This window comes from Manacus candei, unplaced genomic scaffold (assembly GCF_025592945.1).
Source record: "Manacus candei isolate 608988 ecotype Guabito, Panama unplaced genomic scaffold, ASM2559294v1 h1tg000374l, whole genome shotgun sequence".
NCBI classification, from domain to species: domain Eukaryota; kingdom Metazoa; phylum Chordata; class Aves; order Passeriformes; family Pipridae; genus Manacus; species Manacus candei.
In genome coordinates this window covers 1-25707 of record NW_026138422.1, presented here as the reverse complement: position 1 = coordinate 25707, position 25707 = coordinate 1, and the positions used below count along the sequence as shown (strand labels likewise).

Genomic DNA, 25707 nt, shown 5'->3' with positions numbered 1-25707 from the left:
CACGACGGAAGGGGGGGGTTTGCCCTTTTAAAACGGCGATGCGCCTTAAAGTGGTAATGCTGGTGGTGGGGCCAGCTCGTTGTAGGGACACCCCCCCCCCGCCGGATTTCAGGTGCCCCCCCAGCCAAAGAAAGAGGAAAAGGTGGAAGGGAAGAGAAAAGGCGTTTATTTGGGAATGTGGGTTCGTTGGTGGGGACAGGCAGAGCCCCCCCAGCTCTGGGAGTGTCCCAGAAGTGGGGGGGGCAGGGGGGAAGAAGAAGTGGCAGGGGGGGCAACACAAAATGGGGAGTGGGGGAACAAGTGAAGGGGGGGGGGCACGGCTGCTCCTTGTGCTCAGCTGACGAGGCCTGGGGGGAGAAGGAGAAGGGAGTGAGAGCGGAGGGACCCCCTCCCCAGAGCCCCCCAGCCCTTCCCTGGGGGCCAGGCATGGCCCCCCCACCCCAGTGGCCCCCCCAGACTCACCCAGGTAATCGTCCATCAAGGAGCCGATGGCGAACTGGGAGGGGGAGAGGAAAAGGTCAACATGAGGGGGGGGGGGAGGGGAAATCCCATCTGGACCCCCCCCATATGAACACAGCACACCCCCCCCCCAGAGTCAAGGACCCCACTCCCATGGAATTGGGACCCCCATGGAGCAGGAAACCCCTCCCATATGGACACAGGATCCCCCCAGAACTAGAGACCTCCCCCCCCCAAATTTGGAGCCCCCTCTGGAATTTGAGCCCCCCACTGCCCCCCTGGAATTGGGGACCCCCCCCTAAATCTGGAGAATTAAGGAGCCCCTCTTATGGAACTGGGATCCCCCCAGAGCTGGAACCTCCCCCCCATGAACACAGGACCCCCCCACAAAGCTAGGAGACCCCCTGGAGCCCCCTCAAAATTGGGGACCCCCCCCCCGAGCTGGAGACCCCCCCAAATGTGCCCCCCCACTGACGATGTCGTTCTTGTCCACGCGGGTCCCCACGATCTTGAGCCGGATCTCGTCGTCCTGCTGGATCACAATGTCCTGGGGGGGGGTCAGGGGGGGTCAGGGGGGGGTTCAGGGACCCCCCCGGGGTGGGGAGGGCACAGGGGGGGCACTGGGGACCCCCCAGGACTCACCTCGTCCACGGTCTTGTAGCAGGGGGGGTTGGAATTGGGGTCGAATTCCATCTCCGAGGGGATGGACTGGGGGGAGGGGGGGATCGAGGGGGGGATTAGGGCGGGGCCAAGCCCCCCCAAGCGCCCCCTGTGACCCTTTTGGGGTGTCCCTGAGCCCCCCCCTCCCCTCAGTGACCTTTTGGGGTGTCCTCACCTCAGCAAAGACCCTTTTTGGGGTCCTCTCACCACCCAGTGACCCTTTTTGGGGTGCCTCCCATGGCCCCCCCTTTGAGGTCCCCACCCCCCCCCCAGTTAGCCTTTTGGGGTCCCCCCACCCAGTGACTCTTTCTGGGGTCTCTCCCTGCCCCAACATCCCTTTCGGGGTCCCCCCCCCCCCACCCAAGAACCCTTTTAGGGGTGCCCCTCGTGCCCCCTCCTTTTGGGGTCCCCACGCCCCTCCATGACCCTTTTGAGGTCCCCACGACCCCAATGTCCCTTTTGAGGTCCCCCCCACCCCCCCCAGTGCCCCTTTTTGGGGTCCCCTCTCACGTGTCGGGAGATGAAGCAGGACATGGGGCCGATCTCGGTGAACAGCCCGACCTGGGGGGGCACCAGGGACACAAAGGGGGGGGTCACGGCCCCTGCAGACCCTCAGGACCCCCAGGGAACCCCCAAACCGTCACCTTGTTGACCTGGGTGACCTCAGGATCTCCCCAGAACCCCCCCTAGAGCCCCCAAATTGTCACCTTGTTGATCTTGGAACCCCCCAGGCCCCACCTTGTTGACCTGGGTGACCCCAGGAACCTCCCAAATGGTCACTTTGTTGACCTGAGTGACCCCAGGACCCCCCCAGGACCCACCTTGTTGACCTGAGTGACCACAGGAACCTCCCAAATTGTCACCTTGCTGACCTGGGTGACCTCAGGACCCCCCCAGGACCCCCCAGATTGTCACTTTGTTGACCTGGGTGACCACAGGACCCCCCCAGGCCCCACCTTGTTGACCTGGGTGACCCCAGGACCCCCCCAGGAACCCCCCAGGACCCACCTTGTTGACCTGGGTGACCCCAGGAGCCCCCAGGACCCCCCCAGGCCCCACCTTGTTGACCTGGGTGACCCCAGGACCCCCCCAGGACCCCCCCAGGCCCCACCTTGTTGACCTGGGTGACCCCAGGAGCCCCCAGGACCCCCCCAGGCCCCACCTTGTTGACCTGGGTGACCCCAGGAGCCCCCAGGACCCCCCCAGGCCCCACCTTGTTGACCTGGGTGACCCCAGGAGCCCCCAGGACCCCCCCAGGACCCACCTTGTTGACCTGGGTGACCCCAGGAGCCCCCCAGGCCCCACCTTGTTGACCTGGGTGACCCCAGGACCCCCCCAGGACCCCCCCAGGCCCCACCTTGTTGACCTGGGTGACCCCAGGACCCCCCCAGGACCCCCCCAGGCCCCACCTTGTTGACCTGGGTGACCCCAGGAGCCCCCAGGACCCCCCCAGGCCCCACCTTGTTGACCTGGGTGACCCCAGGAGCCCCCAGGACCCCCCCAGGACCCACCTTGTTGACCTGGGTGACCCCAGGAGCCCCCCAGGCCCCACCTTGTTGACCTGGGTGACCCCAGGACGCCCCCAGGACCCCCCCAGGCCCCACCTTGTTGACCTGGGTGACCCCAGGACCCCCCCAGGCCCCACCTTGTTGACCTGGGTGACCCCAGGACCCCCCCAGGAACCCCCCAGGACCCACCTTGTTGACCTGGGTGACCCCAGGAGCCCCCAGGAACCCCCCAGGCCCCACCTTGTTGACCTGGGTGACCCCAGGAGCCCCCAGGACCCCCCCAGGCCCCACCTTGTTGACCTGGGTGACCACGGCGTCCACGACCTCGCCCTTGAAGGGCCGGAACACGATGGCCTTGTAGCGCACGGGGTAGAGCACGAAGCCCCTCCCGGGCTGGATGACCCCGGCCCCGATGTTGTCAATGGTGGTGACAGCGATGACAAAGCCGTACCTGGGGGGGGACACGGCCAGGGGGGCCGGGGGGGGGTGTCTCAGGGGGATTTGGGGATGCTTGGGGGGTCCTGAGGGTGTCTCAGGGGGCTTCTAGAGGAGATTTGGGGGTTCTTCAGGGGTCTGGGGGTGTCTCGGGGGGGTTTAGGGGATGTTTGGGGGTCTGGGGGTGTCTCGGGGGGGGTTAGGGGATGTTTGGGGGTCTGGGGGTGTCTCGGGGGGGTTTAGGGGATGTTTGGGGGGGTCTGGGAGTGTCTCAGGGGGGTTTAGGGGATGTTTGGGGGGGTCTGGGGGTGTCTCAGGGATTTCTGGATGTTTGGGGGGTCCTTGAGTTGCTCAGGTGGGTCCTGGGGGTGTCTCGGGGGGGTTCCAAAGGAGATCTGAGGGTTCTTCAGTGGTCCTGGGGTGTCTCAGGGGGGTTAAGGGATGTTTGGGGAGGTCTGGGGGTGTCTCAGGGGGGTTAAGGGGATGTTTGGGGGGGGTCTGGGGGTGTCTCAGGGGGGTTTAGGGGATGTTTGGGGGGTCTGGGGGGGTGTCTTAGGGGGTTTGGGGGCATCTCAAGGGGGTCCCTGCTCACTTCCCAGTGTCCACCCCGGTCCCGGTGCCCCCCCGGTTCATTCCCGCTCCCGGTGCCCCCCCCGGAGATCCCGGTGCTCCCTCCCCCGGTTCGTTCCCGGTCCCGGTGCCCCCCCGGGGGTCGCGGTACCCACTTGCCGGTGCAGGTCCCCTCCACCTCGGTGAAGAGTTTCTGTTTCACGGTGTTGAGCAGGTTGGGCCCGAAGTACCGGGGGTGCAGAAGGATCTCGTGCTCCAGCGAGATCTGGGGGGGCACCGCGGTCACCGGGACACCCCCCCCAGGAGCATCCCACCGGGATTCTACCGGGACCACCCAGGGACCCTCCCCGGAGCGTCCCCTACCTCCGGGACCCCCCAGGATCCCTCGGGATCCCACCGGGACCCCCAGGAACCCCCCGGGACCCTCATAGACCCCCCCCCCACACCCCCCGGGGCGGCCCCGGGATCCCACCGGGACCCCCCCGGGACTCACCTCGGAGCATCCCCTGCCCCCGGGACCACCCCGGACCACCCGGGAACTCCCCAGAGAACACACCGGGACCCCTCCGGGATCGCCAACCAGGAACCCCCGGGGGCCACCGGGACCCCTCCGGGATCGCCAACCGCGCACCGGGAACCCCCGGGGGCCACCGGGGGCACGTGGGGAGCCCCGGCAGGATCACCGGGACTCCACAGGGACCCCTCCCCACCGCCGGCGGGACACCGGGACCGCACCGCGATCCCGCGGAGCAAACCGGGAGCCGCCGGGGGCAACAGCGGGACCCGCCGTCACTGCCCCGGGAGGGCCCTCGGAACCCCCCGGAAGGACCCCGGGACCCCCCGGAAGGACCCCGGGACCCCACCGGGGGCACCCAGGGACACCCCCCCCCCCCCCTTCCCGGTGTGACACGTGACCCCTCCCGGTGCTCACGTGGTAAAACATCCTCGCGCCGCCGCCGCCGCCGGAACCCGCCGAGGCCCCGCCCCCCGGCCCGGCTCTGATTGGTCCCCGCCCGCGCGGCGCCCCGCCCACAAACCCGACCGTTGACGGGGGGGGGGCCACGGAGAGGGAGAGCGGGCGGTGATTGGTCGGTTGGGAGGGATGGGCGGGGACAGGCGGGTGATTGACAGGGCGGGGGCGAAGACCCCTCAAGGACCCCCCGAGACCCCCCCAAAATCCCCCCAGACACCCCCCAAACACCCCCGGGATCCCCCAAACATCCCCGAAACACCCCCTGAGACCCCCCAAACATCTCTCAAGACCCTCCAAACATCCCCAAAACACCCCCCAAGACCCCCACGGCATCCCCCAAACATCCCCCGAGACCCCCCCAAACACCCCCGGGACTCCTGAGACCCACGACACCAATCCCAGGACCCCCCTGGATGCCCCCAGACCCTCCCAGGACCCCCGAGACCCCCCCAAACTCCCCTCCAGACACCCCCCACCATCACCAAACCCCCCCAACACCAACCCCGTGAGTCCCCTGGACACCTCCAGCCCTTCCCAAACTCTTTCCAGCCCCCCCAAGGCATCACACTCCACGTCCTCTCCTCCTTTCTGCTCCCTTTAATTACAAATCCGGATTTTGGGGCCGGGGGTCCCCACAACTACCCCCTACCCCAGGGAGGGGGGTCTCATGGGTAGAACCCCCAGAGCCTCCCACCCAGGATTTCTGAGGATCCCCAAAATTCCCCTCCCAACCCCTCCAAGCAACCCGGGGCGTCCCCTGCCCCCTCCCAGGACACCCCAAACACACCCCTAGTCCCCCTGGGACCCCCTAGCCATCACTAACCTCCCCCCCAACCAAGGATCCCCCCAAACATCACCCAGAGTGCCCCAGGACATCCCAAAGCCCCCTCCTCACCCCTCCAGATTCCCCCCCCACCATCACAGACAGAGTTTGATTTGGGCCCAGGGCTCCCTTTTTGCTCCCTTTTATTACAAATCCATATCTAGGGGGGTCCCAGGGGGGTCTCAGGGGTACAACCCCCCTGCCAGCAGCCCCAGGACCCCCCCCAATTCCACATTTCTGGGGGGTCTCAGGGGTAGAACCTCCCCGCCAGCAGCCCCAGGACCCCCAGGACACTCCCAATCCCACATTTTGGGGGGTCTCAGGGGTAGAACTCCCACACCAGCAGCCCCAGAACCCAACAGACACCCCCAATTCCACATTTTGGGGCGTCTCAGAGGTAGAACCCTCCCCTGCCAGCAGCCCCAGGACCCCCCAGGACCCCCCCAATTCCACATTTCGGTGGGGTCTCATGGCTAGAACTCCCACACCAGCAGCCCCAGGACCCCCCAGGCTCCCCCGACCCCCCATTTCGGGGGGGCTCTCAGGGGCAGAACCTGCCGGCCAGCAGCCCCAGGACCCCCAGGCCCCCCCGACCCCCCATTTCGGGGGGGCTCTCAGGGGTAGAACCTGCCGGCCAGCAGCCCCAGGACCCCCCAGGCTCCCCCGACCCCCCATTTCGGGGGGGCTCTCAGGGGTAGAACCTGCCGGCCAGCAGCCCCAGGCGCTGGATGTTCTTGTGCAGGACGCTGTGCAGCACGGCCAGGTGCTTGCCCACGTCGCCGTCGCGGGAGAAGTCGCGGCGGAAGGTGCCGCGCTGGGGCTGGAAGGTGAACTTCTGGGGCAGGGGGCTGTTCTCGCGCAGGAAGTCCCAGACGAGCAGCAGCAGGAGGTGCAGCTCGAAGGGCGCCAGCTGCGGGAACAGCTCGTGCATGTTGCCCAGCACGGGGGGCAGCAGCGACCCCTCGGCCAGCAGCGCCACGAGGGCGCAGGAGGCCTGCAGGTGCCAGGGCGAGGCGGTGGTGCGGGGGTCCCGGCAGGCGTCCCAGTGCGCCACCAGCGCCGCCAGCAGCCCCCGCAGCAGCCCCGAGCAGTAGCAGAGGGCCGGGCGCCCCGCGGCCACCACGCGCAGCAGCGGGAAGAGCAGCGGCTGCGCCCGGAAGCGGCGGCAGATGCGCAGGTCCCGCTCCACGGTGCCGCGGGCCTGCTCCTCGGGGGGCCACGCCAGGTCCCCGCCGGCGGCCTCCGGGCACACCGACTCCACCAGCGCCGCCGCCACGGCCTTGGCGGCCTCGGGGCTGACGCCGGGGTCGGGCTCCCCCGGGCGGGACCCCCGGCAGCAGCGCAGCAGGAGGCTCAGGAAGGCGTGGGTGTTGCGGGCGAACTCCTCGGGGTCGCGGCGCCCGGCGCCCGCCGCCGGCTTCAGCCCGCGCCCGATGACGCCGGCGTGGAACACCGACCACACGCCGCCCGCCGAGTTCACCGCGGCGCTGAAGCGCCGGTTGGTGTCCAGCAGGGACACGCCGGCGCCGCCGGGCTCCCCGGCCGGGGGGGGGTCCTCGGCGCCGGGCCGGGGCTCGGCGGTGCCCCCGAAGAGCTCGGCGTTGCGGCCGCGCAGGGCCCCCTCCACCAGCTGCGCCAGCACGGCCTTGGCGGCGGCGCCGGACACGGCGCTGAGCCGCGCCAGCAGCCGCGCCGCGGGCGCCAGGGCGGCGGCGTCGCCGCGCCGCAGCGCCAGGAAGAAGTGGTGGACGGCGGCGCGCACGGCGGGCAGCACGTGCGCGGGGGGCAGCGCCCGCGGGAAGGGGCAGGCGGCCAGCAGCCGGCACGCGGCGTCGCCCACCTCGGCGCGGGGGTGCAGCAGCAGCTGCGCCAGGTCCGGCAGGTGCCGGGCCAGCGCCGCGCCCAGCGCCGCGCTCGCGGCCCCGCCGGCGTCGCCGCCGCCGTCCCACTGCAGCAGCAGCGCCAGGTTGCGCAGCAGCTGCGCCAGCTGCGGCTCCGGCAGCCGCCCCGCGTGGATCTGCGCCACGGCCGCCGCCACCGCCGCGGGCAGCGGGTCGGGCAGCACCGCGCAGAGCACGGCGTGCAGCTGCGGCGCCAGCGCCAGCTCCTCGGGCGTCTTGGCCAGCGCCAGCAGGAAGAACAGGGCCTCGGCGGCGCCGTGCGGGGCCGAGTACACGGCCAGCAGCCCCAGCAGCTGGTGCTGCCACAGGAAGCGCTTCCGCTCGAGCCGCAGCGTCTCCACGCAGAGCTCCCGCACGTGCGGCCGCAGCGCCTCCAGGAAGGGCACCGGGCGCGGGGGCCCCTCGGCGGGCGCGGGGCCGCCCCTGCCGTGCACCAGCTTCTGCAGGTTGAGCAGCAGCAGCTGCACCAGGCGGTCGCAGCCCTCGCGGACCCCGTCGTGCAGCGGCGGGCCCGGCTGCGACGAGGTGATGACGGAGGCGGGCATGGCCGTGCCCACCAGGAACTGCAGGATGCGGAAGGCGCCGGCCGAGGTCTGGGAGATGAGGTGAACCACCACGCCCACCACGTGCTCCAGCTCGTCGCGGGGCAGCGCCGAGAAGTGCTGGTGCAGCTGGTTGAGCACGGGCGGCTTCAGCGAGTCCACCAGCTCGGCCGACACGGTGCCCAGCAGCGCCGGCGACATCAGCGCCAGCTGCAGCAGGAAGGGCACCGTGGCCTTGTGCTGCTCCCTGCCCGAGCCCAGGCTCTCGTGGAACATCCTCAGCAGCTCCTGCTTGATGGAGCCCGCGTGGCGCGAGGCCAGGTGGCCCAGGATGCCCACCACCGACGCGATCTTGGGCGCCCTCTTGTCGGCGCCCGCCGGCCCCGCCGCGAACGCCGCGTCGCCCGGGGCGGCCCCGTGGGCGCAGAAGTCCTTGAGGCCGCAGGAGAGCACCCGGCTGATGATGGTGCCCGGGAAGGAGGAGCCGATGTGGGCGACCACCCAGTCGAAGTGCGGCGAGTGCTGCACCGACGTGTCCAGCAGCGCGTCCACGCAGGCGTCGGGGCAGCCGCCCACCATGGCCGACAGGCACTGCGTGTAGATGTCCATGAGCGCCCGCGTGGCGGGGCAGCCCATCCACAGCTGCAGCAGCTCGTTCAGGTTGGCGGCGGGGGGCACCCCGGGCCGCCCGGCGTACTTGCTGCTCAGCTGCCCCATCAGCTCGCTGGCCCAGGCGGCCACGCCGGGCGCCCACGCCTTGGGGTTGGCGCCCACGAACTCGGCCAGAGCCCCGCGCACCTCCTGCACCACCTCGGCGCCCGCGCCGGCCTTGGGGGCTCCCGGGGGGCCCTCCCGCTGCAGGAGGTGGGCGCAGACCTGCTCGTCGAAGAGCCCCCGCAGGTGGTGCAGGGCGGCGTGGCGGGCGGGCGGGAGGCAGCGCAGCAGCCGCAGGGCGCAGCGGGCGTGCGCCGGCGGCGACAGCGGCGTGCCCTGCACCGGGTCCAGCCCGCTCAGGAAGGCCTTGATCTCCTGCGACAGCTCCTGGGCGCTGGGGAGGGAAGAAAACGGGGTTAGAGGGGGTGGAGGGACCCCCGGGGGTGTCACACCCCACCCACTCCCAGCTCAGGAAAGCCTCGGTCTGCTGGGAGAGCTCCTGGGCACTGGGCAGGGGGAGAAACGGGGGTTAGAGGGGGGTTAGAGGGGTGGAGGGACCCCCGGAGCCCTCCCTGGGATGTCACCCCCCTCAGGGGGGGAGTCCTTCAACTCCTGGGGCAGCTCCGAGTGCTGGTGGAAGGGACAAAGGGGGTGGAGGGGTTCCCGGGTCGGGGGGTCCCGGGGGTCCCGTCCCATCCCCGGGGGGTCCTGTGGGTACCTGAGGGGGTCCTGGCCCAGACCCGGGGGGGGTAGGGGTTCCTGAGGGGAGGGGTGCATAGGGGTGGTTCCAGGGGTCTCGTCCCATCCCCGAGGGGTCCCGGGGACACCTGAGGGGGGGTCTGGGGGGGGGTCCCGGTGGGAGGAGTTCCCGGGTCGGGGGGTCCCGGTGGGAGGCGTTCCCGGGGGAGGGGGGTCCTGGGGGTTCCGTCCCATCGCCGGGGGGGTCTCAGGGGTACCTGAGGGGGGGTCTGGGGGGGCTCGCGCCGCCCGGGGGGTCGCACAGCGCCGACATGGCGGCGGCGGCCGTGCCGGGGCGGCTGCGCATGCGCCGGGAGGGGCCTCACCCCGCGCTCTCCCCCCGCGGCCGCGGCCGCGCACGATCGTTCCGCCCTGCGGAGGTTCCGCCCCCCCCCCCGGTGTCACAGGGAAAGGCGCCCCCCAGGGGTGTCCCTTCCTCCCCCGGGGAGTGTCCCCTTCCCCCTCAGACAGACACACCGACAGACAGAGCCACCGACTTGATTGCTGGTGTGAACTGGGGAGACTGGTGTGAACTGGGGACAGTGGCAAGGGACTGGGGACACAGACTGGGGTCACTGGTCTGAACTGGGGACACAGACTGGAGTCACTGGTGTGAACTGGGGGCACTGGGGCTCCAAAGCCCAACCTGGGAGTTTTCCAGCCCCGGTCTCCTTGTTCTCCGGGGACGGCGTCGACAACGATGGACAAAGAAAATAAACGGGAATATTTTAATGAATCATTAAATAATAACAATAAGCAGCAACAACTGGGAATCAGCCCCCAAAGTGACCCTGGTGACAAACTGGGCACCCCAGTGGGACTCCGGTGCCAGGAGGTGTCCCCAGTGCCACTGGGGAGGGGACACCAGTGACCCTGGGGATGAACTGGTGACAAGAAGGTGACGCCGGTGACACTGGGGAGAGGGAAGTGACACTGGTGCCCCCCTGGTGACCCCAGTGACAAACTGGTGACACTGGTGGGACTCAGGTGACCCCGGTGAGGGTCAGGTGGCCCCAGTGCTGGGGAGGTGACACTGGTGACCCCAGTGACAAACCGGTGCCAGGGAGGTGACACCCGTGCCACTGCTGAGGGGGAGGGGACACCAGTGACCCCGGTGCCGGTCAGGTGCCCCCGGTGCCCGGGGATGTCTCCGGGGGTGTCTCTGCAGTCCCCGTGGCTGTCCCCGCTGTCCCCAGGGGCTCCTCCTCTTCCATCTCCACGTCGCCGCTTTTCCCCTTTCTCGTTTCCATCTCCGGTTTTCTCCCCGCGGCCGCCGCCGCCTCCAGCGCTGGGGGGACACCGACGAGGGGGTCAAAGGTGTCCCCAGTCGTGTCCCACCCCCCCGCGGGACACCCCTGGTGCCCCCCTTCAGAATTCTTACCCCGTTTCGCCGCTCCCCGGAGCCGCTTCAGCTCCTTCCGCCGCCTCTTCCCCCACAGCGGGGGCGGCACCGACACCGCCGGGCCCGACCTGCACCGGAGACACCCCAGGGACCCCCCTCAGCCATCGGCACCGGCTGGGTGGGCACCGCGGGGGGAAAGGGTAGGGGAGGGTCTCACCGCCGCTTCTGCCGCCGCCCCCGCGCCAGCTCCCGCCGCCGCTTGAACAGCTTCTTACGGAGCTCCTGGAGGGGCACAGGGGGTCAACGGGCACCGGAACATCCCCCACCCCGCGCCTCCCCATCCCACCGGAACACGCGACACCCCCACGTTTATTCTCGTCCCCCCGGACCCCACCAGGCCCCCCCGTGACGCCCCCGGACCCTCCGTTCACCGTCCGGGGCCGGTTGATTTTCCCCCCAATCCCCATCGCGCTCCCACGTGGTCTTAGGGACCCGCTTCCGGTTTGCCTTCACTTCCGGGTCTATAATCCCCGCCCTTCCCTCCCTCCCCGGGCATCCATTGGCCCGTGCCCGCGCGCCTCCGCCTCTGATTGGAGGCCTCTCTGTGTGGCTGATTGGTGGGTAGCGCTGCGGCCCCGCCTACAACCGAGGGTATATAAATACCAGGCGCAGGCCGGTGGTCTCTTTTCCGTACCCGGCGGCCGGGGGCTCTGGAGCAGGGTCGGTTCTTGGGGGGGCGGCTCGGGGATCACCGGGAGGGCTCCTCCCGTTCTTGGCGGGCCCCGGCGGGCCCGTGCCGGGGCCTGTGATGTGCGGAGGGAAAGCAGAGACCGGCGCGAAGTCTTCGGTGCCGGCGGTCGCGTCCGCCGGTCCCACCCTCACACGCCGGGACAGACAGACAGACCCACCCTGCCCGGTGGGCTCCGAGGAGTCCCGGGGCCGCCGTTTCACCGCCGCTTTTCTGCTCCACAGGGTCCGCATGGGGACGGGGAGACGCCGCTGGACCGCGTGGGCACCGCAGGGGCTCCGGGGAGGCCGGTTTTGATCTTAAAATCGTTAATAAAGTGCTCAGAAATCCCCTTTCTCGTGTCGTTCTTCGTTACCAGCGCGACCCTCGTTATCGTGACCCCTTTCCCAGTGGTCGGGGAGATCCATCACCCCCATTCCTGGGGAGGGGGCGTGATCCTTCTTCCATTCCTAGGAAGGGGTCCGCGATCCCATTCGCAACGATGGGGGAGGGTCCGGGGCCCTTTTCCCGGTGGGTGGGGAGGTCCATGACCTCCTTCCCAGGCATTCCAAGGACCCTTCAAACCCCTCCAGGAACCGCCCAAATAGTCCAAAGACCACACACCCCCCCCCCGGAACCCTCTCCAAACATTCCAAGGAACCCAAACCCCCTCAGGGACCGACCAAGCTCCTCTCAAACACCCCCCCCAAACATTCCAAGGACCCTCCACCCCTCGCCAGGGACCCCCCATTCCCTCTTTTTAGGGGTCTCCCCTTCCTTTGTGGGGGGGTGTCCCGCGGTCCTCCCACATCCCCTCTCTATGATCCCGCCGGGCCAGAACGGCCCCTCCAGGGCGGCCCCTCCCCGGAAGTGGCCGCGGGGGGTTCAATGGCGGCCGCTCGCTGGGCCCTGGCGCTCGCCCGCGGGGCCGCCCCGGTGGCGCTGGGGCTGTTTTTCTGGGTGGCGATGGCCGGGGGCGAGCAGGACCGCCTGGACAGCCTCAAGGTACCGCCGACGGCTCCTCGGGACCGCCGTGGGGGGCGAGAGACCCCCGTGACCCCTTTTGTGTCCCCCTTTCCAGGCCCTTCCCGAAGCGAACTCGCAGGTTTTGTCGGAGCGGCGCCGCCACAACGAGCTGATCATGGCGGCTCTGCGGGAGGCGGCTGAGACCGACGAGAACGTGGCGCGGCGGCCCGTGCCGTGGCGAAAGTGACGTCATCACCGGGCGACTCAACCCCCCTCTCCCAGCTCCCGGTAACGACCCCCGGTAACTGCCAGGCGGAACCGTCAGTGCGGGGCGCGGTTTGCTCACCGACTGGTTTAACTGACTGGTGTTACAACGCACGGACTCGTTTCACGTTACATACTTCCGGCGCCGCCGTGTCCCCTCACGGGAAGGCCTCACTGCGGGCGGGGTCAGCGGCAGTTCAGCCCCGCTGCGGCGGGAGTGACGTCAGCACCGGGAGGCCTTCGGTAACGACGCCCCTAAAATCTGCCGTTAACTCCCCCCGTTAATCAGGCGGAACCTTTGTGGCGGGAGGCGGTCGCGCGCGGAGCCGCTCGACCGCCGCTACACGGACCCGATTTAGCGCCGCGCACTTCCGGCGCCTCTTCCGGCGCCGCCATGTCACGCCCCGGGGAGGTCTCGCCCGGCTCGGGGCCGGCGCCGGCGCAGCCGCGGCCGCTCTTCGGGGGCTGCCTGAGCTGCCGCTTGGTGTGCGGCGCGGGGCTGCTCCTGGCGGCGGCGTGGCTGTACCAGGGCCCGCGGAACATCATGAAAAGGGGGATCCCGCCGTCCATGGGCACCATCGCTCAGATCACCTTCGCCATCAGTGAGCGACGGGGGAGGTTTTGGGGGGGGGAATTGGGGGTGTGGGTGATAGGGGAGAGGGAGGGAGGGCGGGTTGGCGTTTCCATGGCAACGGGAGAGGCATGGGGGGGTGGGGTGGGGGCTCATGGGAGTGCTCGGGGAGAGTTTGGGGGTTCCGAGGGAAGCGGGGGGGTCCCGGAGTATTTAAAAGGGGGGGGGGGGGGTTGCCATGGTAACGAGGGGTGTCTTGGGACCGGGGCATCGAAATCAGGAGATTTGGAGGGGGGGAAGGGGTGTCCCGAAAAAGGGGGGTTGGGGTTGCCATGGCAACGGGGGGGTTCCATTACGGGAGGGTTTGGGGGTCTCTACTGATGGTGGGGGGGGCCTTAGGAGGGTCTTAGGACCGGGGATCAAAATAAGAGGGGGTTTGGGGGCCCCATAGGAACGAGGGAGGGGTGAAAAGGGTCTAATGAGGGCGGGGGGTGACCCGGGGGGGATGGGCAGCCCAGTGACCCCTTCTTGTCCCCCCCCTCAGGTGTGGGGGCCTGGGGCGTCGTCATCCTCTGGGACCCCGTGGGGAAACAGGTGCCCAAGCAGCCCTGAGGAGGGGCTGGGACCCCCCAGGAGCCCCCCCAAAACCCTCGAGACCCCCCCGAGGGTGACAAGGGGGGGGACCCCCAATAAAGCTGCTTTGCCTCCTTATTTTTATTTGTGGGGGAGGTTTATTTGGGTCTGGGGGTCTCAAGGGGGAAGGTGGGGTCCCAGACCCCTCCAATATCACCAGGACACCCCCAAAACCCCCAGGACCCCTCCTTTGGGGCAACAAGGGGGTGAGACCTCCCAATAAAGGTGCTTTACCACCCCCACAAACTTGCGTGTTTGGGGAGGACACAGAGACAGGATTTTGGGGGGGAGGCACAGCTGAGGGGGGGTCCCTGGGGCCGTCCCTGCTGGAAGAATTGGGGGTCTCCAGGCCCCTCTCCCTCCTCAGCTCTCCTTCTTGGCCACGATGATGACGGCAGAGGGGACCAGACCTGGGGGGGGGGGGGGGGGGGGCAACAATGGGACCCTCAAAGCCTGAGAGATCCCCAGAGACCCCCCTGAAACTGCCCCAGGAACCTGGGAGCCCCCAAACACTCAAACCCCCTTGGGGACCCCCAAACATTCCAAGGACCCCCCAGACACCCCAAGGACCACCCCAATGACCCCCCCAAGCCTCCTCAGGGACCCCCCCAAACCCCCTTGAGACACCCCCAAACATTTCAAGGACCCTCCAAAGACCCCCAGACCTCCCTAAAGACCCTCCAAAGTCCCTCCAGACATTCCAAAGACCCTCCAAGAACCCCCCAATTCCCCCAGGGATCCTCTAAAACCCCTTCCAGATTCTCCCAAACCACTTGGAACTCCCCAAGAGACCCCCCCCCCCCCAAACCCCACCCTGGACCCCCCCAAACCCCCTCAGGGTCCCTCAAACATTCCAGGGACTCCCCAAACATTCCAAGAATCCCCTCAGTCCCTGCCAGGGACCCCCCAAACCCACTCAGAGACCCCCCCCGACCCTCCTCGTGATCCCCCAAAACAATTCCAGCCCCCCCCCCCCCCAAATCCCTCACCCAGATCCTGGAGGGGTTTCGCCATGTCCTCATCGGTGAAGAGCCTCTTGGGAAAGGCTGTGCGAAGGCTGAACTGCTCCCGGGGGCTCTGGGGCCTCCTCTGGGAGGGTTCTCCAGGGCTCCCAGTGCTCCCAGGGCTCCCAGTGCTCCCAGGGCTCCCAGCACTCCCAGGGCTCCCAGTGCTCCCAGAGCTCCAAGGGCTGCCAGCGCTCCCAGGGCTCCCAGAGCTCCAAGGGCTGCCAGCGCTCCCAGTGCTCCCAGTAGTGCTCCCAGCGCGCCCAGCGCTCCCAGTAGTGCTCCCAGAGCTCCCAGCGCTCCCAGTAGTGCTCCCAGTGCTCCCAGCGCTCCCAGTAGTGCTCCCAGAGCTCCCAGCGCTCCCAGTAGTGCTCCCAGAGCTCCCAGCGCTCCCAGTAGTGCCCCCAGTAGTGCTCCCAGTAGTGCTCCCAGTGCTCCCATAGTCCCAGCAGAGCTCCACGAAGAGCCGCACGGCCGCCAGCGGCTCCCACGCCCGGAACCGCTGCGTGAGCGCCCGCCCGTCCAGGAGACGGATCTGGGGAGGGGGGCAGAGCACCCTGAGACCCCCCCCCCCGGGTCCCCCTGGATCCTTTGGGATCTCCCACATCCCCCCTGCAGCCCTTGGGACCCCCTGAATCCTTCAGGATCCCCCCCCCCGCTCCCCCCCACGGCTGCTCACGACCCCCCTGGACTGTCCTGGTCCCTTGGGACCCCACTGGATCCCCCCGATGCCCCTGGAATGTTTGGGATTCCCCCCCCCAGTCTCCCAGAATGTTTGGGATCCCCCTAGATTGCTCGGGATCTCTCCCTGGATACTTCAGGTGGTCCCCACCCAATCCCCCCTGAATCTCCCCGATCCCCAACATCCTTCAGGACCCCCGAATCCCTCAGGACCCCCCTGGATCCTTCCCAATCCATTGGGACCCCCCTGGATACCCCCAAAAATCCTTCAGGATTCCCTCCTGAATCCTTTGGGATCCCCCCCGATCCCTCGGGATCCCCCCGTTCTGTCAGGATCCAGCACTGGCTGTATTCCCACAGGACCCCTCCAATCCCTTGGGAACCCCCTGGATCCCTTGGGAAGCCCCTGGATCCCTTGGGATCTCCCCCCCAATCCCTCAGGACTCCTCTGGATCCCCCCAGATCCCAGGGGATCCCCCCACTCCGTACCTGGATCCAGCACTCGTCGTCATCCCGCGGCGCCGGCGGCTCCGTCTTAGGGGGAGGGGGCTTGGCAGGGGAGGGGGCGAACTGGGGGGAGGGGGGGGGGGTTGGGGATCCACTCGACCCCCCCCATGTGATCCCAGCAGGACCTGCTGGGTCCTGGCAGGTCCTGCTGGATCCTCCCCTGATCCCGGTGGGATCTGCTGGGTCTCACAAGGATCCCCACAATCCCTTTGGGATCCCCCCAATCCCTCAGGACCCTCCTAACCCCTGGGGATCCCCTGATCCCTTGGGATCCCCCCCAATCCCTGGGGATCCCCTGATCCCTTGGGATCCCCCCCAATCCCTGGGGATCCCCCCCAATCCTTTGGGATCCCCCCAATCCTTTGGGATCCCCCCTCTCTCACCCTATATGCTCTCTCAGCCTTGTCCTGCTCGATCTTCTCCATCACTCGCTGCCTGGGGGGAAATTCCTGGATTTTGGAGGGGCTTGGGGGGGTTCCCAGGGGTCTGGGGGGTCCCTGGGGGAGGTTTGGGGGGGGGGTCTCTGGAGGTTTTGGGGTGATCCTGGGGGTCTGGGGAGAGGCTGGGGGGTCCCCGGGGGTTTTGGGGAGGTCTAAGGGGGGTTGTGGGGGGGTCTCTGGCGGTCTGGGGGGACTTAGGGAGGTCCCCAAGGGTTTTGGGGTGACTCTGGGGGTCTAAAGAAGGGAGGGCTTGGGGGTCCCCAGAGCTCTGGGGGGGAGTTTTGTGGGTCCCTTGGAGTTTTAGGGTGACCCTGAGGGGTCCCCAAGGGTCTGGACGGTCCCTGAGGGTGACCCTGAGGGTCTAAGGGGGAGGTTTGGGGAGGTTCTCTGAAGGTTTTGGGGTGACCGTGGGGGCCTAAGGGGGAGGTTTGGGGGGAGTCTCTGGAGGTTTTGGGGTGACCCCAAGGGTCTGGAAGGAAGTTGGGAGCTCGGAGGACTCTGGGTTGGATTTCTGGGATGTCTCCCGGGATTTTTGGGGCCCCCCCCCTCACCGGGCCGCCCTCTCCTCGGTGCAGTCCCGGCGCCGTTCCTTGGCCACCCGGCGCCACTCCCGCAGCCGCAACAGCTCCTGCTCCCGGCGCCGCCGCTCCCGCTCCTGCGCCGCGGCCAACACGAGCCTGGGGGGCACCCTGACATCAGGGGGGGACACCCCGAAAACGGGGGGATCCCAAAACCCCGGGGGATCCCCAAAACCCCGGGGGAAACCCTCCCTGAACCCCCAAACTTGGGGGACACTGAACCCCACCGGCATGACCACTCCCACTCCTGCTCCGTGGCCAACGGGAGCCTGGGGGGCACCCCGACATCAGGGGGGGACACCCCCACATCAGGGGGGGACACCCTGAAACTGGGACATCCCCCTGAACCCCCAAAACCACTGGGGACACCCTCCCTGAACCCCTAAACCTGGGGGACACTGAACCCCCCAGCACCACTGCTCCCGCTCCTGCTCCATGGCCAACAGGAGCCTGGGGGGCACCCCGACATCGGGGGCCACACCCTGAAACTGGGGCACCCCCCTGAACCCCCAAACCACTGAGGAAACCCTCCCCGAACCCCCAAACTTGGGGGACACTGAGCCCCCCTGGTGCCGCCGCTCCCACTCCTGCCCAGGTCAACAGGAGCATGGGGGGCACCCCAATATCAGGGGGGGCACCCCGACATCGGGGGGGGCACCCCGACATCGGGGAGGGACTCCCCAGAACTGGGACACCCCCCTGAACCCCCAAAACCACTGGGGACACCCTCCCTGAACCCCCAACCACCAAGCCCCCCCTGCTCCTGTCCCACAGCCAACAGAAACCTGGGGGCCACCCCGAAATCTGGGACACCCCCCTGAACCCCCAAACCCAGGGAGAAACCCCCCCAATCCACCCCTCGAACCCTCAAACCCGGGGGCTCCCCCAAAACCCCAAACCCAAGACACCCTCAAACCCAGGGGACCCCCCCCCTCAAATCCCAAGCCCCCCCCAATCCCCCACATTTGGGGGTGACCCCCACACTCACTTCTGGGTCTCATCCTCCTCCTGGGGCTGCTGGGGCCCCTCCAAACTCGGGGGAATCCCCCCGGAGATCCCAGAACCCGGGGGCGGTTCAGGGTCTGAGTCCGAGTCGGGGTCTGAGTCCAAGTCGGGGTCTGAGTCCGAGTCGGGGTCTGAGTCCGAGTCGGGGTCATCCTCGTGGTCCACCAGCCTGGGGGGGAACGGGGGGGTCAGGGGGGCTTGGGGGGGGTGTCTCAGGAGGGTCCTGGGGAATTTGGGGGAGGTTGGGAGGGTCTCAAAGGGGTCTGGGAAGGGGGTTGGGGGTTCCGGGTGTTTTTGGGGTGTCATAGGTGGATTTTGGGGGGGTTCCGTTGGGGTTTGGAGGTGTTTTTGGGGGTCCTGCAGGGTGTTTTGGAGGGTCCCGGATGGGTTTTAGGGAGTTTTTGGGGGTCGCGGGCATTTTTGGGGTGTTTCGGAGGTCCCCCTCACCAGTCCACGGCCCGTTCCACCCCGCGGTTCCGGGTCAGCGCCAGCGCCTTCTTCCTGCGGGGACCCCTCGTTAACACCGGGACTCCGCCGGGGCCCCCCCGGTTACCGGGTCCCATCCCAGGGCCCCTGTCCCTGTCACTGGAGCCACCTGGACCCCTCCCGACTCCCTTCCCGAGGTTACCGGAGCTACCGGAGCCTCTTCCTCGTGTTCCGGGACCCTCCAGGTCCCATCCTGGGGCGCCTCTCTCGATTATCGGAGCCCCCCCTCGACCCCTCTCCCTGTTACCGGAGCCACCGGGACCCTCTTGGGGGTCCCCAGGGCGACTCTCCCGGTTACCGAAGCCTCTCCCCGCGTTACCGGAGCGACGGGGACGGCCCCCGGGAGTACCCAGGCCGCCTCCCCCGTTGCCCCGCGCTTCACCCTGTTCCCCCCCGTTCCCTCCCCGGTGCCCCCGGTCGGTCTCTCACGCCCGCCGAGGCCGGAATCCCATTTCCAGCAGCGCTTTGAGGGCCCGGCCGGGCCCGGCCTTGCGACCCCCCGACATCACGGCCCGGCCGGTTACGGGAATTCCCGCGCTCCGGGTCACGTGAGCGGCCCCGGTGACGGCGGCCCGGGGGGGACAGAAAGCGAGACGCGATCGCGTCCCGAGCGCGGAAACGAGACAGGAGCCGAAAATAAACCCGAAATGGCCCCAAAATGGTGCGAAAAAAACCTTGAAAGCGGCACTAAAATGTGAGCAAAGGACCCCAAAAAGGTCCCGAGGTCCTTAAGGTGGTCCCGGAACTCTTAAACTGACCCGAAAATCCTGCAGGGCATTTCGAGGGGGTCCTAAGAGGGTTGGGGGGGACAGGCGGGAGTCAGGACGGGGGTGTTGGGGGGTCCTGGGGCAGATTTAGGGGTCCAGGAGGAATTTGGGTCCCCCCACCTCTCCTCCCCCCACCTGAGAGTCTCCCCCTTTACCCCCACCCTCCACCCAGGGGGTCCCATCCCCCCCCAAAATGGGGGTCAGCGTTCCCTCCCCCCCTCCCCAAACGGAGGCCACGCCCACTGGAGGTGGGGGAGGGGCGTTTATTGGGGTCCCCCCTAATTTGGGGAGGGGGTTCAGGAGCTGGAGCAGAGATGGCGCTGGCGGGGGGAGGGGCGCTCCGGGGGGAGAGGGGGGGGCCGTGAGGGTGACCCCCCCCTTCCCCTCCCCCTCCTCCTCCCCCCCTTCTCCCTCCTCTTCCTCCTCCCCTTTGGGGGGGGCATTGGCGGCTCCGAGCAGGGGGGGATCTGTAGGGGGGGAGGGGCTGTGAGACCCCCAACCCAAACCTGGGGGGTCCCTACCGCAAATTTGAGCCCCCCTCCCCCCCCAAATCCGGGTGTGACACCCCCCCCCCCCCAAATCTGGGCCCCCCACCCCATAATCTGGGTGTTCCCCCCCAAATCTGGGCCCCCCACCCCATAATCTGGGTGTTCCCCCCCAAATCTGGGCCCCCCACCCCATAATCTGGGTGTTCCCCCCCAAATCTGGGCCCCCCACCCCATAATCTGGGTGTTCCCCCCCAAATCCGGGCCCCCCACCCCAAAATCAGGGGGTTCTCCCCTGAATTTTGGGCCTCTCCCCACAAAACCTGGGTGTGTCCCCCCAAATTTTGGCCCCTTCCCTGAAAATTGTTGCCCCTCCCCCCCAAATGTGGGCCCCTCCCCCCAAACCTGCCCCTCCCCCAGCCCAGGGAGGGGAATTTGGGGGTGTTTTTGGGGGTGCAGGGCCCCTCCCCCACCTTCGTCCTGCTCCGAGGGTCCCACAATTTCGGGCTCTTCCGAACTCTGGGGGCATTCTGAGGAATCTGGGGGGGGGAAATCACTTTAACACCCCCTCAAATCCCCCCTAAGACTCCCCAAAACCTCCCCTCCCCCATGAAAAATCCCCCGAACCCCCCACTTTTTGCCCCCAAAAAAGTCCTTGTGCCAAAGCCCCTCCCCCCCAGCCCCCCAAACCCTCTGCCCCACCCCCCAAAGCCCCCCCAACTCCCTCAGACCCTCCCCCACCCCCTTAGCCCCCCATATCTCCCCTCCCCCTCTATTCCCCCCTGAAAGCCCCCCCAAAGCCCCCCCCGGCCCTCACCTTGCCCCTTCCCCTCCCCGGGGGGGTCTCCAGTCCCTTCACTCCTCGTGTCCTGTGGGGGGGGAGGGGTCACAGGTGAGCAAAGCCCCTCCCCCAAAACCCTCCCCCCCCCTCTCCCCCCCCCCAGACTCACCTGCAGGGGGGCACGGGGGGGGCGGGGCCAGGGGCTGCCCCTCCCCCACTGCAGGTACCCCCCCAGGGTCAGCAGAGCCAGGAGGGTCCAATTGCCCACGACCCCCAGGAGGGCACAGGTGAGCGGGAAGTGGTACAGCAGGTACCTGGGCAGGTGAGGGGACAGGTGAGACAGGACAGGTGAGACAGGGACGGGTGAGGGGGGAGAGGTGAGACAGGACAGGTGAGAGAGGGACAGGTGAGACAGGACAGGTGAGACAGGGACGGGTGAGGGGGGACAGGTGAGGGGACAGGTGAGACAGGACAGGTGAGACAGGGACGGGTGAGGGGGGACAGGTGAGAGAGGACAGGTGAGACAGGACAGGTGAGACAGGGACAGGTGAGACAGGACAGGTGAGACAGGTGTGACAGGTGAGTGAGAAGTGGCACAGCAGGTACCTGGGCAGGTGAGGGGACAGGTGAGACAGGACAGGTGAGAGGAGACAGGTTAGAGAGGGACAGGTGAGACAAGGACAGCTGAGACAGGGACAGGTGTGACAAGGACAGGAGAGACAAGGACAGCTGAGACAGGGACAGGTGTGACAAGGACAGGAGAGACAAGGACAGGTGAGACAGGTGAGGGGGAAGTGGTACAGCAGGTACCTGGCACAGGTGACAGGGGAGAGGTGAGAGAGGACAGGTGAGACAGGTGGGACAGGGGGCTGGGGGTCCTAACCCCTCTCCAAATTACCTGAGCCCACTGACATGGGTGTGGACACAGGGGGGGGGGGCTGGGGGCAGGTTTGGGGGTCCAGGGGCAGATCGTGGGTCCAATTTTGTGTCTGGGGGCAGGTTGGGGGGCAAGATTTGGGTTTGGGGGTCCCTCCAGCCTCCCCCCCACTTACCTGAGCCCACTGAAGTGGGCGTGGACCCTCAGCTGGGCCCTGTAAAGCTGCACCCGCCGGCTCCGCAGCTCCAGCACCACCTCCACTGTCGGGTTGTACTGGGGGGGGCACAGGGGGGTCACAGGGGCTGGAACCCGCCCCATAAAACCCCCCTGGACCCCCCAAACCACCCCTGGACACCCTGAGACCCCCCAGACCCCAAAGGTCCTCGCCCGTTCAGTTCCACCTCCAGGGTCTGTGCCTGCTCTGGCCCCCACGGGAGCCCCCCAAACTCCCTCTATAACCCACCCAGGACCCCCTGAAACCCCCCCAAATCCCCCCTGGAGCCCCCCAGGCCCCCCTAGAGCCCCCCACTCACGGGGTCCTCGCGGTAGCGGTCCATCAGCTCCACCTCCAGGGTCTGGGTTTGCTCCGCGAAGCCGCTGAGGAAGAGTCCGGCGAAGGCCACGGTGTGGAGGGTCCTCAGCAGGCGGGAGCGGTAATGGAGCATGGTCTGGGGGGGGGAAGACCCCCAAATTGGGGAGGGGGACCCCAAATCAGACCCCAAATCCCACCCCAGACCCTCAGCAGGTGGGAGCAGTAATGGAGCATGGCCCAAGGGGGGGGCAAAGACCCCCAAATCACACCGCAGAGCCCCCAAAATCCCACCCCAGAGCTCCCTAATCCCACCTCAGCATGGCCTGGGAGGGGGGAGACCCCCAAATCAGCTCCTCATAGCCCCCCAGATCACACCCCCCCCCGAGCCCCACAGATCCATGAGCCCCCCACAGTCCCACAGATCAATGGACCCCCCCCCCCCGGGGGTCTCGGGGGTCTCACCGAGCGCGCGGACGAGGCCAAGGGTCGCCCCCCGGCCCCGTAACAGGTCACAGACACCATGAACATGCCGAGCTCCCGGTTCACCGGCGACTCCGGGAGCTCCAGCTCCAGGGACACCCGGTACAGCTGCCCGTACAGGAGCACCTGGGCAGGTAAAGGGACAGGTGAGACAGGTGAGGGGGGAAAATGGCGGGAAACGTGAGGGGAAAATGGCGGGAAACGTGAGGGGAAAATGGCGGGAAACGTGAGGGGAAAAGGGCGGGAAACGTGAGGGGAAAAGGGAGGGAAATGTGAGGGGAAAAGGGAGGGAAATGTGAGGGGAAATGGCAGGAAACGTGAGGGGAAATGGCGGGAAATGTGAGGGGAAAAGGGTGGGAAATGTGAGGGGAAAATGGTGGGAAACGTGAAGGGAAAATGGTGGGAAATGTGAAGGGAAAATGGTGGGAAATGTGAGGGGAAAAGGGAGGGAAATGTGAGGGGGAAATGGCGGGAAACGTGAAGGGAAAATGGCGGGAAATGTGAGGCGAAAAAGGGCAGGAAACGTGAAGGGGAAAGGGTGAAAAATGGGAGGGGAAAATGGCAGGAAACGTGAGGGGAAAAGGACGGGAAACGTGAGGGGAAATAGCAGGAAATGTGAAGGGAAAATGGTGGGAAATGTGAGGGAAAAAATATTTTTTAACCCCCTTATTTTTAGCCCCCCCTTCATTTCCCCCCCCCTACTTTTACATCTCCCCATATTTTTTACCCCTCCCGTATTTTTGGCTTCCCTCCCATTTTTTCCCCCCTATTTTTGGTCTCCCCATATTATTTACTCCCCCTACTTTTGCCCCTCTCCTTATTTTGCCCCCTCCCGTACTTTTTACCCCCTCCCCTATTTTTAGCCCCTGCCCCCCATCCCCCAATTTTTGGGTTCCCCTCCTTTTTTATACTCCCTATTTTTGCCCCCTTTCTTTTTTTATGCCCCCTATTTTGCCCCTCCCCTCCAATATTTTTGGGGTCTCCCCTCTATTTTGCCCCCCCCCCCAACCCCACATATTTTTCGCCTTCCCCATTCTGGGCTTCCCCCCCTATTTTTGAGTTCTCCTCCATGTTTCCACACCACAATTTTGTGATCCTCCCCAAATTTTTTTGGGCCCCACCCCCATATTTTTTACCTCTCCTCTATTTTTGGGGGGCACCCTATATTTCCTCCCCTCTCCCCAATTTTTGGGGTCTCCCCACCTTCTCGCGGTGCTCCCCCAGCAGGGACACGTTGGCCGTGGGGAAGGAGCAGAGCTCGGGGGGGGCAACGTCACAGTCCGACCTGGGGAGGCCAAATCGGGGGGTCAGGGTTAAAGGAGAGTACAGACCCCCCCTAAACCCCCCAAATATTCCCAGCCCCCCCCCCCGAACCAGGTACACGACGGTGCCCATTGGCATGGGGGGGGTCAGGTGTCTCCCCTCACCCCTCACCCCCCCAAACCCTCCTGCATCCCCACAACCCCCTGGACCCCCCCAGACCTCCATGACCCCCCCAGACCCTCCTAAACTCCCGGGACCCCCCCAGAACTTCCCAGTGCCCCCCAGACCCACCTGAACCCAGGCTGATGATGGTGCCCATGGGCATGGAGGTGGTCCCACATCCCCCCTCCCCTCTGACCCCCTGAGCCCCCCCTGGTGCCCTCCGACCCCCCTGGTGCCCCGTGCCCCCCCGTGCCTCCCCGTGCCCACCTGAAGCCCCCAGCCCCACCTGAACCCAGGTACCACCCATGACCGTGCAGCACGAGGGGAGGGAGGGGGGTCCCACAAACCCCCTCCCCCCTTACCCCCCGGGACCCCTCGGTGCCCCCCGACCCCCCCAGCCCCCCGTGCCCACCGCGGTGCCCACCTGAAGCCCAGGTGCACGGGCCGCACGACGGTGGCCATGGGCAGGTAAGCCCAGTAGAAGGTGCCGTAGAGGAAGATGGAAGCCCAGAGCAGGAGGAGCCCCAGGCACAGCAGGAGCCCCCCCCGCAGCAGCGCCCGCCGCGCCCCCCGCCCCACCTGAGCCCCCCACTGCAGCAAGGGGGGGGACACGGCCAGCCCCGAGCCCCCCGGCGCCATCCCGAGCCCCTCGGCTGCGGCGGGAGGGCGGAGAGGGGGAGAACCCCATGGAAAGCCTGGGGAAGGGAAAAAAAGGGGGAGAGGTTACGAAGGGAGGGGTTGGGGGGGGAGGGGAGGGGAGGGGAGAGGCGGGGGGAGAGAGGGAGGCGTTGACCCCCCACCCACAGATGGGTTGGGAACCCTAGAAACCCCCTCCGACCCCCCAGAGCTGTGGGGCACCCCAAAAATCCATGGGGCACCCCTAAAATCTACGGGGCGCTCCCTCAAATCCCCCTTTTGGGCTCCCAGATTTGGAGGGGGCTGGAAAAGGGGGGGAGGGGTTGAGGGGAGGGGCGGGGGGGTGAGGGAGGGGTTGACCCCCCACCCACAGATGGGTTCGGCCCCCAGAAACCCCCCAGAGCTGTGGGGCACCCCCAAAATCTATGGGGCACCCCCAAAATCTATGGGGCACCCCCAGATCCCCCCTCTCGAGCCCCCCGAGATCTGTGGGATACTCCCAAAGATCACCCCTCCAGCCCCCCAAAATCTATTTGGCACCCCCAAACACCCCCAGCCCCTCAGATCTGGGGGTCCCAGGGAGTCCCGAAGTCTCGGGGGGGGTCCCAGGGCTTGGGGGGATTCGGCGTTTTTGGGGCGGGTTTTTTCAGGGGTGGGGGGTTGGAGCGATTTTCTGGGTGGCTGGGGGGATTTTGGGGCTGTTTTTCGGGGGGAGGTTGGGGCGGCTTTTGGGGGGATTTTTGGGGGGAGATTTTGGGGAGGTTCTGGGGCGGTTTTTTTGGGGGGGTTTGGGGCGGTTTGGGGGCTGTTTTTAGGGAGATTTAGGGGGGGTCCCGAGGGGGTTTCTGGGGGGGGGGTTTGAGGTGGTTTCACGCGGCCGCTCTGGGGCGGGTCCTGGCGCTTTTTGGGCGGGGGGGTTGGGGCGGTTCTGGGGCTGTTTTTAGGGAGGTTTTCGGGGAGATCCCGGGGGGGTTCGGGGGGTTTTTTGGGGGGGTTTGGGGGGTTGTCTCGCGCCGTTACCGGTTGCCGGAGCCCTCCCGCTTGGCCGCGCCCCGTTCCGGGTACAGGCCCCGCCTACCACCCAACTCCATTGGACTATCCCGAGCTTGGCCCCGCCCCTCCCTCCACGTGCCACGCCCGTGCCTGCTCGTCACGCCCCTTCGGAAAAGCCACGCCCACTCCCCCTCACCCTCACCCGATATGGTCTAAGCCCCGCCCATTCGCGAACAAGCCGCGCCCGGCCACGCCCAATGCGGA

At 67.3% G+C, this 25707-nt stretch overlaps 7 protein-coding genes, 1 long non-coding RNA gene and 1 other non-coding gene across 9 annotated transcripts; 4 read left to right on the top strand and 5 right to left on the bottom strand.

Annotated features, from left to right (window-relative positions):
- Nucleotides 1-145: 145 nt before the first annotated feature.
- Nucleotides 146-4628, bottom strand: POLR2G (RNA polymerase II subunit G). Its single transcript, XM_051775839.1, has 8 exons — nt 4564-4628; nt 3788-3897; nt 2919-3078; nt 1630-1680; nt 1102-1167; nt 935-1006; nt 463-496; nt 146-347 (listed from the first exon to the last, which is right to left on the bottom strand). The coding sequence occupies exons 1-8, from the start codon at nt 4573-4575 to the stop codon at nt 334-336; spliced, it is 519 nt and encodes a 172-aa protein (XP_051631799.1). The 5' UTR covers nt 4576-4628; the 3' UTR covers nt 146-333.
- An 860-nt stretch (nt 4629-5488) lies between these two features.
- Nucleotides 5489-9552, bottom strand: INTS5 (integrator complex subunit 5). The gene is made up of 3 exons (XM_051775840.1): nt 9482-9552; nt 6130-8919; nt 5489-6055 (listed from the first exon to the last, which is right to left on the bottom strand). Exons 1-3 carry the CDS (start codon nt 9535-9537, stop codon nt 6043-6045), a joined length of 2859 nt encoding a protein of 952 aa, XP_051631800.1. The 5' UTR covers nt 9538-9552; the 3' UTR covers nt 5489-6042.
- A 425-nt stretch (nt 9553-9977) lies between these two features.
- On the bottom strand, nt 9978-11123 carry CUNH11orf98 (chromosome unknown C11orf98 homolog). The gene is made up of 4 exons (XM_051775842.1): nt 11037-11123; nt 10823-10887; nt 10645-10733; nt 9978-10551 (listed from the first exon to the last, which is right to left on the bottom strand). Exons 1-4 carry the CDS (start codon nt 11070-11072, stop codon nt 10385-10387), a joined length of 357 nt encoding a protein of 118 aa, XP_051631802.1. The 5' UTR covers nt 11073-11123; the 3' UTR covers nt 9978-10384.
- Nucleotides 11124-11367: 244 nt separating this feature from the next.
- LOC127465385 (small nucleolar RNA SNORA57) lies at nt 11368-11501 on the top strand. Its single transcript, XR_007902160.1, has one exon. It is a non-coding gene; the product is annotated as a small nucleolar RNA SNORA57 (small nucleolar RNA).
- A 694-nt stretch (nt 11502-12195) lies between these two features.
- On the top strand, nt 12196-12558 carry LOC127465375 (ubiquinol-cytochrome-c reductase complex assembly factor 3-like). The gene is made up of 2 exons (XM_051775837.1): nt 12196-12337; nt 12414-12558. Exons 1-2 carry the CDS (start codon nt 12221-12223, stop codon nt 12543-12545), a joined length of 249 nt encoding a protein of 82 aa, XP_051631797.1. The 5' UTR covers nt 12196-12220; the 3' UTR covers nt 12546-12558.
- A 387-nt stretch (nt 12559-12945) lies between these two features.
- On the top strand, nt 12946-13844 carry DMAC1 (distal membrane arm assembly component 1). Its single transcript, XM_051775836.1, has 2 exons — nt 12946-13164; nt 13678-13844. Exons 1-2 carry the CDS (start codon nt 12957-12959, stop codon nt 13743-13745), a joined length of 276 nt encoding a protein of 91 aa, XP_051631796.1. The 5' UTR covers nt 12946-12956; the 3' UTR covers nt 13746-13844.
- A 55-nt stretch (nt 13845-13899) lies between these two features.
- On the bottom strand, nt 13900-19308 carry UBXN1 (UBX domain protein 1). Its single transcript, XM_051775838.1, has 9 exons — nt 18897-19308; nt 18429-18482; nt 17965-18150; nt 16950-17087; nt 16342-16393; nt 15941-16021; nt 15159-15305; nt 14756-14843; nt 13900-14176 (listed from the first exon to the last, which is right to left on the bottom strand). The coding sequence occupies exons 1-9, from the start codon at nt 18971-18973 to the stop codon at nt 14130-14132; spliced, it is 870 nt and encodes a 289-aa protein (XP_051631798.1). The 5' UTR covers nt 18974-19308; the 3' UTR covers nt 13900-14129.
- Nucleotides 19309-19485: 177 nt separating this feature from the next.
- BSCL2 (BSCL2 lipid droplet biogenesis associated, seipin) lies at nt 19486-24866 on the bottom strand. Its single transcript, XM_051775835.1, is given in 10 exon segments — nt 19486-19617; nt 19619-19701; nt 20193-20258; nt 20537-20588; nt 20670-20814; nt 21553-21650; nt 21911-22045; nt 22372-22515; nt 23593-23674; nt 24239-24866. Coding segments are annotated over 10 exon segments (1107 nt in total). The 5' UTR covers nt 24454-24866; the 3' UTR covers nt 19486-19530.
- LOC127465378 (uncharacterized) lies at nt 20800-21540 on the top strand. Its single transcript, XR_007902159.1, has 3 exons — nt 20800-20848; nt 21033-21199; nt 21245-21540. It is a non-coding gene; the product is annotated as an uncharacterized LOC127465378 (long non-coding RNA).
- Nucleotides 24867-25707: the final 841 nt, after the last annotated feature.